The sequence below is a fragment of the Pinus tabuliformis genome, chromosome 2_2 (assembly GCF_031772625.1).
Source record: "Pinus tabuliformis cultivar Carrire ecotype Pingquan chromosome 2_2, CPIR1, whole genome shotgun sequence".
Lineage (NCBI taxonomy): Eukaryota > Viridiplantae > Streptophyta > Pinopsida > Pinales > Pinaceae > Pinus > Pinus tabuliformis.
In genome coordinates this window covers 342,247,500-342,260,489 of record NC_142300.1, presented here as the reverse complement: position 1 = coordinate 342,260,489, position 12,990 = coordinate 342,247,500, and the positions used below count along the sequence as shown (strand labels likewise).

Below are 12,990 nucleotides of genomic sequence, written 5' to 3'. Positions count from 1 at the left end.
AGAGTGTCTATCAATTATCAAAGACAAATTTAGTAAAGTGACTATCAAATAATTAAAAGAAAACCCAATAAAGTGATTCGAAAAAATACACTTAGAAGAAACAATAATACTCGGAGTATTTTTGTAAATTAAATAATTTATATCAATCTTCGAGTCAATATACACCTGAAATGTGGAAGGGGAAGAGTTATCTCAAAATCATCATTAACATATTACTTGAAAATGCACAATACTAATGGCATAAGGCCATAAGCCAATTCTGGAAAATAATACCATTGGTAGAAGGACCTCTCCACAAAAAAGTATCATTAAACACACATAAGAGAAAACTAGTAGGGAGAACGACTCTTTGAATAACACCTTAAATACATTTGGGAGGGGACTAAATGGGAGCATGGCTCTCCTACCTAATTGGAACAATTTAGAAATACAGGGAAATTGGTAATTCCAAGCTTAAACAATGTATAGCAAGAAAAGAAAACCCCAAATTGACAAATGCAAGCACACAAGGGTAGATTACCCTCTCTTGAGGAAAGAAAAGTAATCCATCTAGAAAGAGATGTTACTGGTTAGCATACACTGATAGTCAAGAACCAGTGACTCATAGAAACTACAAAAATGCCACGAAAATACCTTTTATGAAAGTAAGAAACAATAGGGAGAAAATAATCAATTCAAGGAGAAATCGAAGTTGTAACCCCAATATGAAATACATATAACATGATATAACTTAAGATAGAGCTAGGGTAGAACATCGTATGTGCTTACCCTTGAAGTAGCATCTCCATGCTCCCATAACCAGAATCCTGTATGGTGGCACCCACAAAGAGAAACCCACATGATTTAGTAGTGATTCTTAAAAAATTAGAGATAAATATAAAAACAAAATTGATGAAGGAAACAATAGTAAAAATGAGTTACCTTATATGAGAATGTTCACCTTGCAGAGTTCACATCATTCCAAGTTACTGTAGAATCCTAGATAGACCATGGTGGCAGTAACATTACCACTAATCCTAGCAAGATGAACCCCACACCTAAATAGAATAAAAACTGGGAAAACATCTTACTTGATACGAGCATGATTGCTAAGTGGTATATGTACTATTTTCCCCATGATTCTTCCTCCATCTTGACATAGTGAGCGATTATGGGAGAGGATTCAGCTTATAAAGTTTCCATGAACAAGAAAACCAAAACAAAATGATAAGGTTAACAAGTGATATCAAGAAGTGCAGGGTGGTAGTAGTTCTGGAAGCCACCTCTCCCAATAATAGAACTAAGCAGCATAGGTGGCATAGCAACTAACTCAAATGAGGAAACGTGGATAATTGCAAGTGTTATGGTTTCTTGCCAAGATTTCTACACCCCTAATGCAATTAGGGAGCATCTAGACCATTGAACGCATTGCCTTTATCTCTGTGTAGGCCATGTGATGGGATACACAATTTCACATGGGCAAGCTTACATGGTCAAAAGGACTGGAGTGTGACTACCCATAACAATAACAACTGGAGCACATATATTATACCTTGTTCATGGAAAAGGGTTAAAACAAAACATAGGTTAATGACCGATGCCATATTGACAACCATTTCGAATAATGAGCCTTATCTCGAATTGATTAAGGAGGAAATTGATGTTTAGGCAAATTTACCATGGATAATAAAAATGCTTGTCACTAGGATTAACCTCTGCTTAAATAAGGAAAAGGGTATATCTCAAATATTATAATGTAGTTCTTGATAAGTGGGGTGTCAGTGATATACATTGAATCGACATATAACATAGTTTTGGTCATGTAAACAAAACAACATAGGTGTAGATTAATATTGGGTGCTTAGTAGAAATTATAATGAAGCCAAAATAAGTAAGTATATCCACGCATTGATATATAATAAAAAAAAGAAATAGTGCTTAACTTTTAATCTATAAATTAAAGATAAATGAGTTTAAAAGTTTAGTACTTGACAAATGGTATCAAAGCCCAGCTACCACATTGAGCACGAAAAAAGGCACCACCATAACTATAGGATAGGGGGTAGTAAAGTAAATACAAAATATTGACAGTAGTTTGTCTGTTTCATAAGGTACCATATTGAGGCAAACGACAAAAAAATGGAGAAATCTCCACCAACTAAAAGAGGCAGTGAAGATTTATATATTGAATCGGGTGAGGCAAGTACCTCATTACCCTCCGAGTTGGTGGAAATGGTGGAAAACCTCCAAAAAGAGTTATCACAACTCCAAAGTAATAAGGAACAACTATTACAATCTAGTGCAGAGCAGGAAAGAATGATCAAAGAATAGACTGAGAAGTCCAACCACAGAAGTATAAAACTAAAAGGGGTGAAAAGAAAAAAAAGTGAAACAGAATTAGAGAAAAGATAGAGTGGAGGGGAGTCAGATGAGACATCTCAAAAAGTACAAAAATGAAAGAAAAGGATGGAGTTACAATGTGAGTTTCGAAAAATCAAACCTTCCACCTTTGATGGGGAAAAAGAGGAGGATGTAGAAGCATGGCTTCTGAATATGGTAAAATATTTCCAAGTGTATGAATATGAGAGTAACTTGAAGGCTCACTTAGCTATTTATTAGTTATAGGGAAGGACCACTCTATGGTGGGAAGAAGTGAAAAGTGTACATTTTTTGGAAGAAAGGACAGTCTCTTAGGAGGAATTCCATAAACATTTCAAGTCACTGTATCTCAGTGTGAGATATTATGATGGTCGTGCTAAGGAATTCTGTGAGTGGAAGCTAGGGCCACTAACCATGGATGAGTTTGTAGAAAAATTTACAAACTTATTGTGGTAGGTTCCTTATATCAAAGAAGAAAATGCCAGTGTATAATGGTTTTTGAACTGTTTACCAGCCTCTTATAAAGAAATAATCAAATTTCATAATCTGAAACGATGGAGGACATAGAAAGAAAGGCCATATTGTGATATCAAAACTTCAAAAATCGGAGTGAAGGGATGATACCATGGCAAAACAAGGATAAAAATAAGGTTGCAATGAATGCAAAGAGACAAAAACATCCTTACCTTAATAACTTTGGGAAGGATTATCAAAGGAAAAAGTACAGTAAGGGAAATGCACTTCCACTTGCACAATCATATACTCGATCAAAGCCCACAATATTAAACAACAAGAACAACATAAAGGAGAGGGAGCCATTAAAGTGTTGGGGTTGTGGCAAGCCACAATCGCTAAGAGATTTCCCATAAAATCCAAGGTCTGTCCAAAACATTCAAGCAATCCATGAGGCAACAATGATGAATGATGTTCCTAGGAAGATTCCTAGGATGAACGCAACCCTAGAAAACATACAAGCTGAGCATGAATCTACTATGATCGAAATCGAAGGTACCATGCTAAACCAAACTGTGTATGTTTTAATTGATATCATGGCTAGTTTAAGTTATATTAGCCACCAAATTGTAGACAAATGTAATTTGAAACTAGAAAAATTTAAGAATGCATGGTTGGTACAGCTCGCCACTGTTACTAAAAGAAAAGTAACCAGTAAAAACAAAATTGTTTCCTTAATTTAAATGGTTATCTGATAATAATAGATTTAAATATTCTTCCTCTGGGATCATATGATTTATTGGTAGGTATGGATTGGTTAGAAAAGTAAGGAGATATTATAAATTGTTCAGAGAAAACAACCAGTTGTGTGGACCAAGGGCAAACTTGGTTAAATAGGGGAAAATAAAAACCAGTATCAGTTCGATAGATTTTAGCTTTACATCTGAAAAGAAGTGTAAGGAAGGGATGTCAGTTGCACATGGTGAAAGTGGAAATGCATCAACAACAAATAGATAAAGGAAATTTAAGTAATTTACCTATCATTGGGGAGTTTCAGGATGTTTTTCTAGAAGAGATTACAGGATTAACCCCGCACAGGGACATAAATTTCACCATTGCTTTAGTCCTAGGTGCCATTATTGTATCGAGAGCCCCATATGAAATGAACATACCGAAGCTACTTGAATTGAAAATGCAGTTACAAGAGATGTTGAACAAAGGTTATATCAGGCCTAGTGCCTCGTTGTGGGGGGCTCCTATACTCCTCGTAAAAAACAAAGATGACACATATAGAATGTGTATTGATTACCATCAACTGAAAAAGTTAACAGTTAAAAAAATACGCATTGCCCAGAATCGATGATCTGTTTGATAAGTGAGAGAAACAACAATATTTTCAAAAATTGACTTAAGGATTGGTTATCACCAACTGCACATAAAGAATGAACATATCCATTAAAAAAAACTTTTAGAACCAGATATGACCATTATGAGTTTGTTTTGTTACCTTTTGGTCTCACGAATTCGCCAACAATCTTCATGTGCTTGATGAATAGCATACTCCACCCATATGTTGATAGGTTTGTACTAGTATTCATAGATGATATTCTAGTGTATTACAAATTCTAAGGGATCATCAACTATATGCAAAAATTATCAAATGTGAGTTTTATAAGCATAGGATATAATATTTGGGACACATTATTTCCAAAGAGGGATTATTTGTGGATTCCAAAAAGGTTAAGGCTATCATGAATTGGCCCATACCAAGGGGCGTACCAGCAGTCTACTTATTTATGGAGATAGCAGGGTATTATCGAAGGTTTATAGAAGTTTTTTCCAGATTAGTTTACCTTATCACTTCCTTATAGAAAAAGGGTGTAAAGTTTGAGTGGATAGCCAAATGCCAAGAAAAATTTGATAAGCTAAAACAATTGTTAACCACAGCTCATATATTAAAAGTCATATATCCAAATAAGGAATTCACTATTTGTAGAAATTCATGTTTAGAAGGCCTTGGAGGAGTGTTGATGTAGGAAAATGTTGTAATAGCTTATGGGTCGAGAAAGTTGAAATTACATGAGAGGAATTATGCAATGTATGATTTGGAACTGTCAATAGTGATAAACGCCCTCGAAATGTGGACACACTATCTATTGGGAAACATTTTTATCATGGTAACAGATCATATCAATCTGAAATATTTCTTTAGCCAACCTGACTTAAATGGAAGGTAGGTGAGGTGGTTGGCATTTCTCGATGAGTTTGAATTTGAAATAAAGTATATAAAAGGGAAAGAAAACAAACTAGTAGATGATTTTAGTAGGCATACTCATGTTGTATTAGGAAGGTCAGTTAGCAACATGTGTACAAATTTTAAGGAATGGGTCAAGAAGGAAATACCAAAATATCCTCAATATTTTGAAATTCAACAAAAAATACAACAAACATAAATTCTAGCATATGCTGAAAAATCAGAAAAACTACTCATCTATCGAAATAGCTTATTTATTCCCAAAGTGAGCATATTGAAAAAAACAACATTAGATGACTATCACAAAAAACCTTATGCCAGACATCCCCAATAGCAGAAAATGATTACTGCATTAAGGAAGAATCTATTTTAGCCAGGTATGAAGAAGGATGTGGTAGAGTATTTAGCAAAATTCATAGAATGTCAATAAGTAAAGGAAGAGCATCAATATCCTACTAGACTGCTAAATATTCCACCTATATTAGAATGGAAGTGGGAGGTAATTTCAATGGACTTTATCGCAGGATTACCAAGGAAAAAATGCCAACATGATTCGATCATGGTGGTGGTGGATGTTTTGACTAAAGCATCACACATTGTACCAATGTAGTCTATGTTTGAGACTACTGCGGTTGCTAATATTTTCGGGGGTAAGGGAATGCACTTAAATTCGGGGGTATGGGAAGGTAATTAAATTTTAGTATTGCATACCACCCATAAATGGACGGGAAAATAGCAAGGACCAAACAAATTATGGAAGATATGCTAAGAATGTATGTTATGAATCAACCTACCAAGTTGGAGGATTTTCTGCATCTAGAAGAATTTTCTTATAACAATAACTATCAAGCTTGTAATAAAATGAGTCCTTTTGAAGCTTTGTATGATAGGAAATGTCATAAACCCCTTAGCTGGAGCCAACCAGAAGATAAAATAATATTGGGGCCAGATGTGTTGCAGGAAATAGAATAGAAAGTGCACAAGATCAAACAAAATATCAAAACAACACATGATCGACAGAAAAGCTATGGAAAAAAAAGAGAATTCATAAATAATTCAACATTGGGGACCATGCGTATTTGCATGTAAAACCTAGGAAACATACTTTAAGCATAAGAACTTGTACAAAGATGGTGCCACAATTCTATGAGTCTTTTGAAATTCTAGACAGAGTTGGTCCAGTGTCATATTAGCTAGCTTTTCCAGCCATATTAGAGTTCATAATGTTTTTCATGTGTCCTTTCTAAAAAAGTATATTCATGACAACTATCATGTAATTGATTGGAATTTGATACAAGTGGAACCCGAAGGAGATTTCCTACTAAATCCACTTCATATCTTCGATTGGAAAGAGACAGTGGTTCAGAATCGAGTCGCTGCTCAAGTTAAAGTGTAGTGGAAGCACTTTACACCTGAGGAGGCTACTTGGGAGTGAGAATATAGCCTATCCAACACTATTTTAGTAGAAGGTAGTTGAATAATAAACACTGAGGATGGCGTTATTTTCAAGAGGGGAAAGATGTAATACTCCTTTGTCGTTATGGAAATATCTTGTGTTTTTTAGTTGACTATTTTTATTATGTTGGCTAATAGGCCATGATGAACTGGATTTGAAAAATTGATGTAATTAAATAAATGAATTTGGTAAATAAAAACTAGAGAATTGTGGGAAAGGAAACACTTGAGTAAAAGATGCTTGCCAAATCTGAAAACCAATGGGGTGGATCGGATTTTGGTAAAGTTCCTTAAAAATATTTAGCTAAAGAAAAATATTGACAAAATAAATGCGGGAAAGAAAACTAGGCTTTAAAGGGAAAAAAAAAGAAAAAGGAAAATCCTATGTTGAAAGGTGAGAAGGTCATTGAAAGGTGCGCAATACGCTACCAAGGAAAAATATACTGGATGTTAATGTTAAAATACTTTTTTTGATTTAGAGGGGGTTGGTGATTTTATGGAAGACCATATTGGCTAAGTGGGAACCAAAGGCTCGTTCAAATTTTTGTGTATATGTGTTTTCCCAAGCGTATTTTCCAGACAAATTTGTCCGTTACAGTTTTCTTTTACTTCTGCTATTTCTAAGTATTTTATAATTACTTCTGTAATTTGAAATTTAGGGAATATATCACTGTAATATATCTGCATTATTATTTTATATTAATTTATATTTTGAAGCATGTACCATTAAGGTACTACATCGTAATAAGAAAATGAGTGGAAGTGATGTCAATATATTACTATCTTCTGTTATTTGAAATCTGAACTATGATGCATGTGTGATTACAAAAATAATTTACAAAAAGCAGCTAAGTACATACACTGTTAATGTGCTATTATATATGATCCAGATCGCATGAATTTGTTATTTATATACGATCCAGATATAATGAATTGGTTACACAATGATCTAGATATCATGAATTTGTTGATTATTTGAGATCTAGATAACATAAATTTATTTGATGAATTATATGAGCATAGCAGATCATGGATGGGGAGTGTGTTACTTTGATAAGTGGACTTTATATACCAATGGTTTTTAGACCTACTAGAGGTGTAGGGGATGGTTATGAGCTAAGTTTTAACAACTTGATGAAGTTGATAACATAACTCGATAGAAGTTTATATTTCTGGTTATTAGTGGGTTTAGATTTTCACCTGAGAAAGTTAATTTCTAGATGGTGTTAATTGGTAGGTAAACTTGTAGCGGCTTAAGTAGTGGCTAAGGAAATGAAAATAAAATTTGGAAGAGCTTTCTTGTATGCTCTTTTCGAGCTTATGCATTGAATTTTTAATACCTATGGTAACTAAGAGTTAAGATCAAGTTTGAGACTATGGTGAGTTATAGAGTTTTGGATGCATTGATGAGTACCTGAGATAACCATCCAAAATATAAGGGTAAACCTTTACAATTACATTAGTATCCCAAAAAGAGTCTGTTTAGTACAAAAGCTACTCATCCATCTCATTAGAACTGATGCTTAATGAAAATTATAAATCATTTCACGTAGATGGAATTTTGTAATAATTAGAAGAGCACACTGGTTTTCACATGTAACATATAGTAGAATAAGCCCTAGAAATACTACAAAATACACTCTACTTATAATCTATGAAATTTTCCTCTACATGTAAAGATTAATTGCTGCAACACCTTTATGTATGGAACTAGAAATATAAAACATGGAAATATGATACAAAATCTGACTATAACAACACATTACTTGCTAATCCATGGTGAAAGTACCACCACCAATTTATAGCAGTGATAAGCACTGAGAAAATAAGGAACGAATAGGAATTGCTACAACCAAGACCATTACACCACTTGAATTACCATATCAATTGCAAGAAATACACTAGCAACAAAATAAGGAATCACAAACCTCAATAATGGAACAAAACCATATTAATGGGGATGCTAGTTCACTAGGAGTTAGTATATGGTGGTAACCAATGAAAAATCAATTTGGCAACATGAAAATAATTAACAATAATACAATTTATATCAGTACCATGGTTTTCAATTATCCAAAAATGAATCCAGTAGAGTGGCTATCAATTATTAAGGATGAATTCAGTAAAGTGACTATCAAATAATAAAAAATGAACCCAACAAAGTGACCTGAAGCAATACACTTAGAAGAAACTTGAATACTCTAAGTATTTTTGTAAATTAAAGAATTTATATCAATCTGCAAGTCAATATACACTTAAAACTTGGAAGGGAAGATCTATCTCGAAATCATCACTAATAGATTACTTGATAATGCTTAATAATAATGGCACAAGGCCATAAGAAATCCTAGAAAATAAAACCATTGATAAGAGGACGGCTCCACATAACATTATCATTAAAAACACTTAAGAGAAAACTAGTAGGAGCATGAACCTTTGAATAATGATTTAAATACATTTAGGAGGAAACCAGAAGGGAGCATGGCTCTCCTCCCTCATTGACACAATTTAGACATACAGGGAATCTAGTAATTCTAAGAGTAAATAGTGTATTGCAAGAAAAGAAAACCCCAAACTGACAACTACAAGCATAGAAGGGTAGATTAACCTCTTTTGAGGAAAACACAGTAACCCACCTAGAAACAATAGTTGTTGGTTAGGATACACTAAGAGTGGTGAAGCAACAACTCGTAGAAGGCATGAAAATTCCACGATAGTACTTGTGATGAAAGTAAGAAACAATAGGGAGAAAATAATCAATTAGAGGAGAAATCGAAGCTATAACCAAAATATGCATTACTATCTTTAAACGTGGATAGGACACATTCTATTTCATTATAACTTAAGGTAATTGAACAACATCAACATCCAAATTTGATAGTTTCTATATAAAAGGATTTGGATGAAATTGTAAAGGAATCAAAGAAATGAACACATTCAATAACTCATGAATATTTATAGTATATATCACAGATTAAATTTGAGATTCAACAACTGAAAGAGAGGAACCAAAAGCTTCTGTCAAGAACTTCTAGAGTGTCTTCGAGAATATCATCTAGTATAATCATAGAGACACTAATATCTCTCTAAATAAAAAGTTTAATAAGGACATAAAATGTTGATTTAGTGAAGGTGATGCATCTAAGAATGACTAGGACAATATAAGATTTCAATGGTTAATAGGAAGTCTTGTAGGCTCATACTTTACTGCATCTATTCCATTCCTATGCTCAAATGCATAAGATGAATGTCTGATATCATAATTCTACATGAGAATGGGTTGGAAACTCTTATTATGGAGAAAGAATTCACAAATGAAACAATATCTAGAGAATCGATTGAGTGGGTAAAAAAATTGTTTTTCTTTTACACTCTTCATGTTAACATAAATATTCTAGGGCTCACTTCTACCAAACCCCCTAGTGCTATTTCATACTCAACTTTGTTTCCAATTGTGCAAGACTCAAGCAAACTCTATATACAAAAGTTATGCCGCTTGGTAGTTGACCTTTCTATTTTTTCCACCATGATTCAAGGGGATACCATGTCTACACTATTACTCATGGAAAAAGGATTATCCATGTGACAGTGATGAAGGAAACTATAGAAGAGTTTAGTCTTAACTCATGTTATGGGATGAATGGGTCAATTTTAACCCTTATTGGGTATTAGGCCATGTTATAATAGGGTTAATAGGAGGAAAAGGGGTTTGATTCTATTGTAGTGTAATTTTTTCTACAATAAAGGAAAGTAGCTGAGAATGGATAGAGAGAGGAAACAACATGGAGGATTTTTACTTTTTAGTAGCACACGAGTCATAACTCTTATTACTTTGTATTTACACTATTTTCCATTGAAATAAAGTGAAAATAAATCTGAACTACCAACTAGGTTCTCCTAAAAAGGTTTCCTAGGTCATATCATGATTTGTGAGGGATTTTTTTTAATATCTATTCTCTATTCTCCAAATTCTTTTATATTTTGAATGCATAAGTGAAACAAAATAACTTAATAATCTAAAAATAAGAAAAAATTAACCTTCAAAGTGTATGTTTTGAATCTCAATAAAATTTTAACAAATTTGTTATGACAAAATGTCCAATGGAATATTCATTGCAGTTTACTAATCATGTAATAAATAATTATTATTATAATAATAGAAACAATTATTCTATAATCAATAACACGCCATCTACCAACTCCATGTAGAACATGAAAATAATCAAACTCAAACTAAACAACAAACTATCAAAATGATTTATCCAATGCATGTCTTAAATTCAAAACTATCATGAAAGAAAAAGAATCAAATTCTCAATTTTCAAACCTTTCATGAGTGACTCGGTTCCTATAAGCAAACAAGTTGTTAAAATTGATCAACTCTATCTAACACATCTAAAATGATCAAGTGTAGTGAATTAATCCATCTCAACTACAAATGTTATTTTTAAATTGAAAAAACTTTAGAAGAAGAGAGGAATTTGTTCCCTCTATGGGAATTAAAATGAAATAACATCAGCATTGATATGTTTTATTTAATGTAATTATTTTACTGAAGGTAGACATGAGATATCTTATGCATAGTGGATACTGAAATATGTGTTCAAACATATATACATATATACATACACTACATATTTCACACTATATTTAGACGCATAGATTTCATTGAGGATGGACATTGAAATATTCATTTATTACTTTTATTTTTTAAAAGATGAAGTATTTACACATCTCATTATCCCATATAATTTGAAGTAATAAGTTTTTCATTTTCAATTTGTTTATATCTATATTTATATATAAAGTTGGAGCAGTTATAGAAATTAAATGGTTAGTTAAATTAAAAAAACATCAATTTAAAAATCATAAAAATGAACTAAATTATAATTTTATTTTAAATTATTATTGTTATTATTAATTATAAAAAATATTTCGTATTTTCACAATTTAAAAATTACAAAAATTAACAAAATTATAATTTTATTCCAAAATATTATTCAAAAAATTACATAAACATACAACATAAAAATAATTAATAATAATAAATAAATAACACTAAAATACTACCTTTATTAACATTAGATTAAAAAATAAATAATAAACCTAATTATCTTTTATAAATAATTATTACGACACGATAAAATGCACAAACAATTTACACAAATGGGAGATCAAATTTCTAAAGTACTATTTAGATAAAATCACAGATAAAATTTCGAAAATAAATTTTATATTAATTTTAATCAACAACTAACTTTTAGAATGTACAAATGCCATCACAAATTACAGATCTAAATTTAAAAACTGTAACGAATAATTAATTTACGAATACAAAGGAGGTCACGTTTAAATAATTTTGATTGAATGATATGATATTCGGGATTGATAATTTTGTCTAAAAAATATAACTTGTCAATAATGACATTTGAGCATCCTCTATCAGACCAAAACTGAGATTTTAAAGTTATATACTCGAATTATATTTTAAAGCCCTATACTGAAATGAATTAATTTAAACAACCATAGTATGGAAACAATAACTAGAAATAATTTTTTTACCAGACATTCAATTATCTTGATGTGGTATTTGAATTAAAATGATGTATGAAGTAATTTTTAGAGCATAAGGTGGAGGATCAATACTGTACCATATCATTTTTATGTCAATTTATTAGACATAAAAATTGGTTATTTACGATAATAATTTAACCTAAACGCTGTTGGGGCGGGCCATCCAATGTGGCCCGGTAAGCAACGTTTGTAGACCCAACCACACCTGTTGCATCACTCTCACCAAAACCCCAAAATTGTGGAGCGCCATACAAAGCCTGCCCTCCAAAACCACCGATGCCCGACTGCGGGGCTTGCAATATAGGCCCACCAGAAAAGAACATCGGTTGATTCACGCCCTGATGATTATTCAGATGACCACCAGGATAGACACCGCTAGGGCTCGGTTGTGGCAACCCATGATGATTCAAATCGTTGCGCATAGGAGTCCTTCGATCGTAGCGTTCGGCGCGCGGCAGGGAACGGTCGGAACCGGCGGATGCCAAATTGGTGACGGTCATACGGCCGTCGATCTCCTTGTTTGGCTCCTCCAGGGCTTTGAGGGCACCGTCAATGTGCTTAAAGGTGACGAAGCCGTAGCCTTTGCTCTTCCGAGTTCTCTTGTCAAGGATCACAAATCCTTCCTCCAATTCCCCGAACTGCGAGAAGAATGCCATAAGCGACTCTGTATTCGTATCCCAGTGGAGGCCCCGCACGAAGAGCTTTCTCTGCTCGGGGTTCTCGTCGGCTATTGATCGCACCAGGTCGAGAACGTTGCTGTGCTTCGTTGCCGCCTCCTGCACAACCTCCATCAGTTGCTCGCGGCTGAAGGCTTCCAAAATCTTGCATGTATCTTCCACCGTCAAGTCTGCCTTCTCATTCTCTTCTGTCTTTTGCTTCTTCGGCGACGGCTCCAT

At 33.2% G+C, this 12,990-nt stretch overlaps 1 protein-coding gene across 1 annotated transcript; it reads right to left on the bottom strand.

Moving 5' to 3' along the window:
• Window positions 1–12,228: 12,228 nt before the first annotated feature.
• LOC149192671 (UBP1-associated proteins 1A-like) lies at window positions 12,229–12,990 on the bottom strand. Its single transcript, XM_089407037.1, has one exon. It carries the CDS (start codon window positions 12,988–12,990, stop codon window positions 12,229–12,231), a length of 762 nt encoding a protein of 253 aa, XP_089263163.1.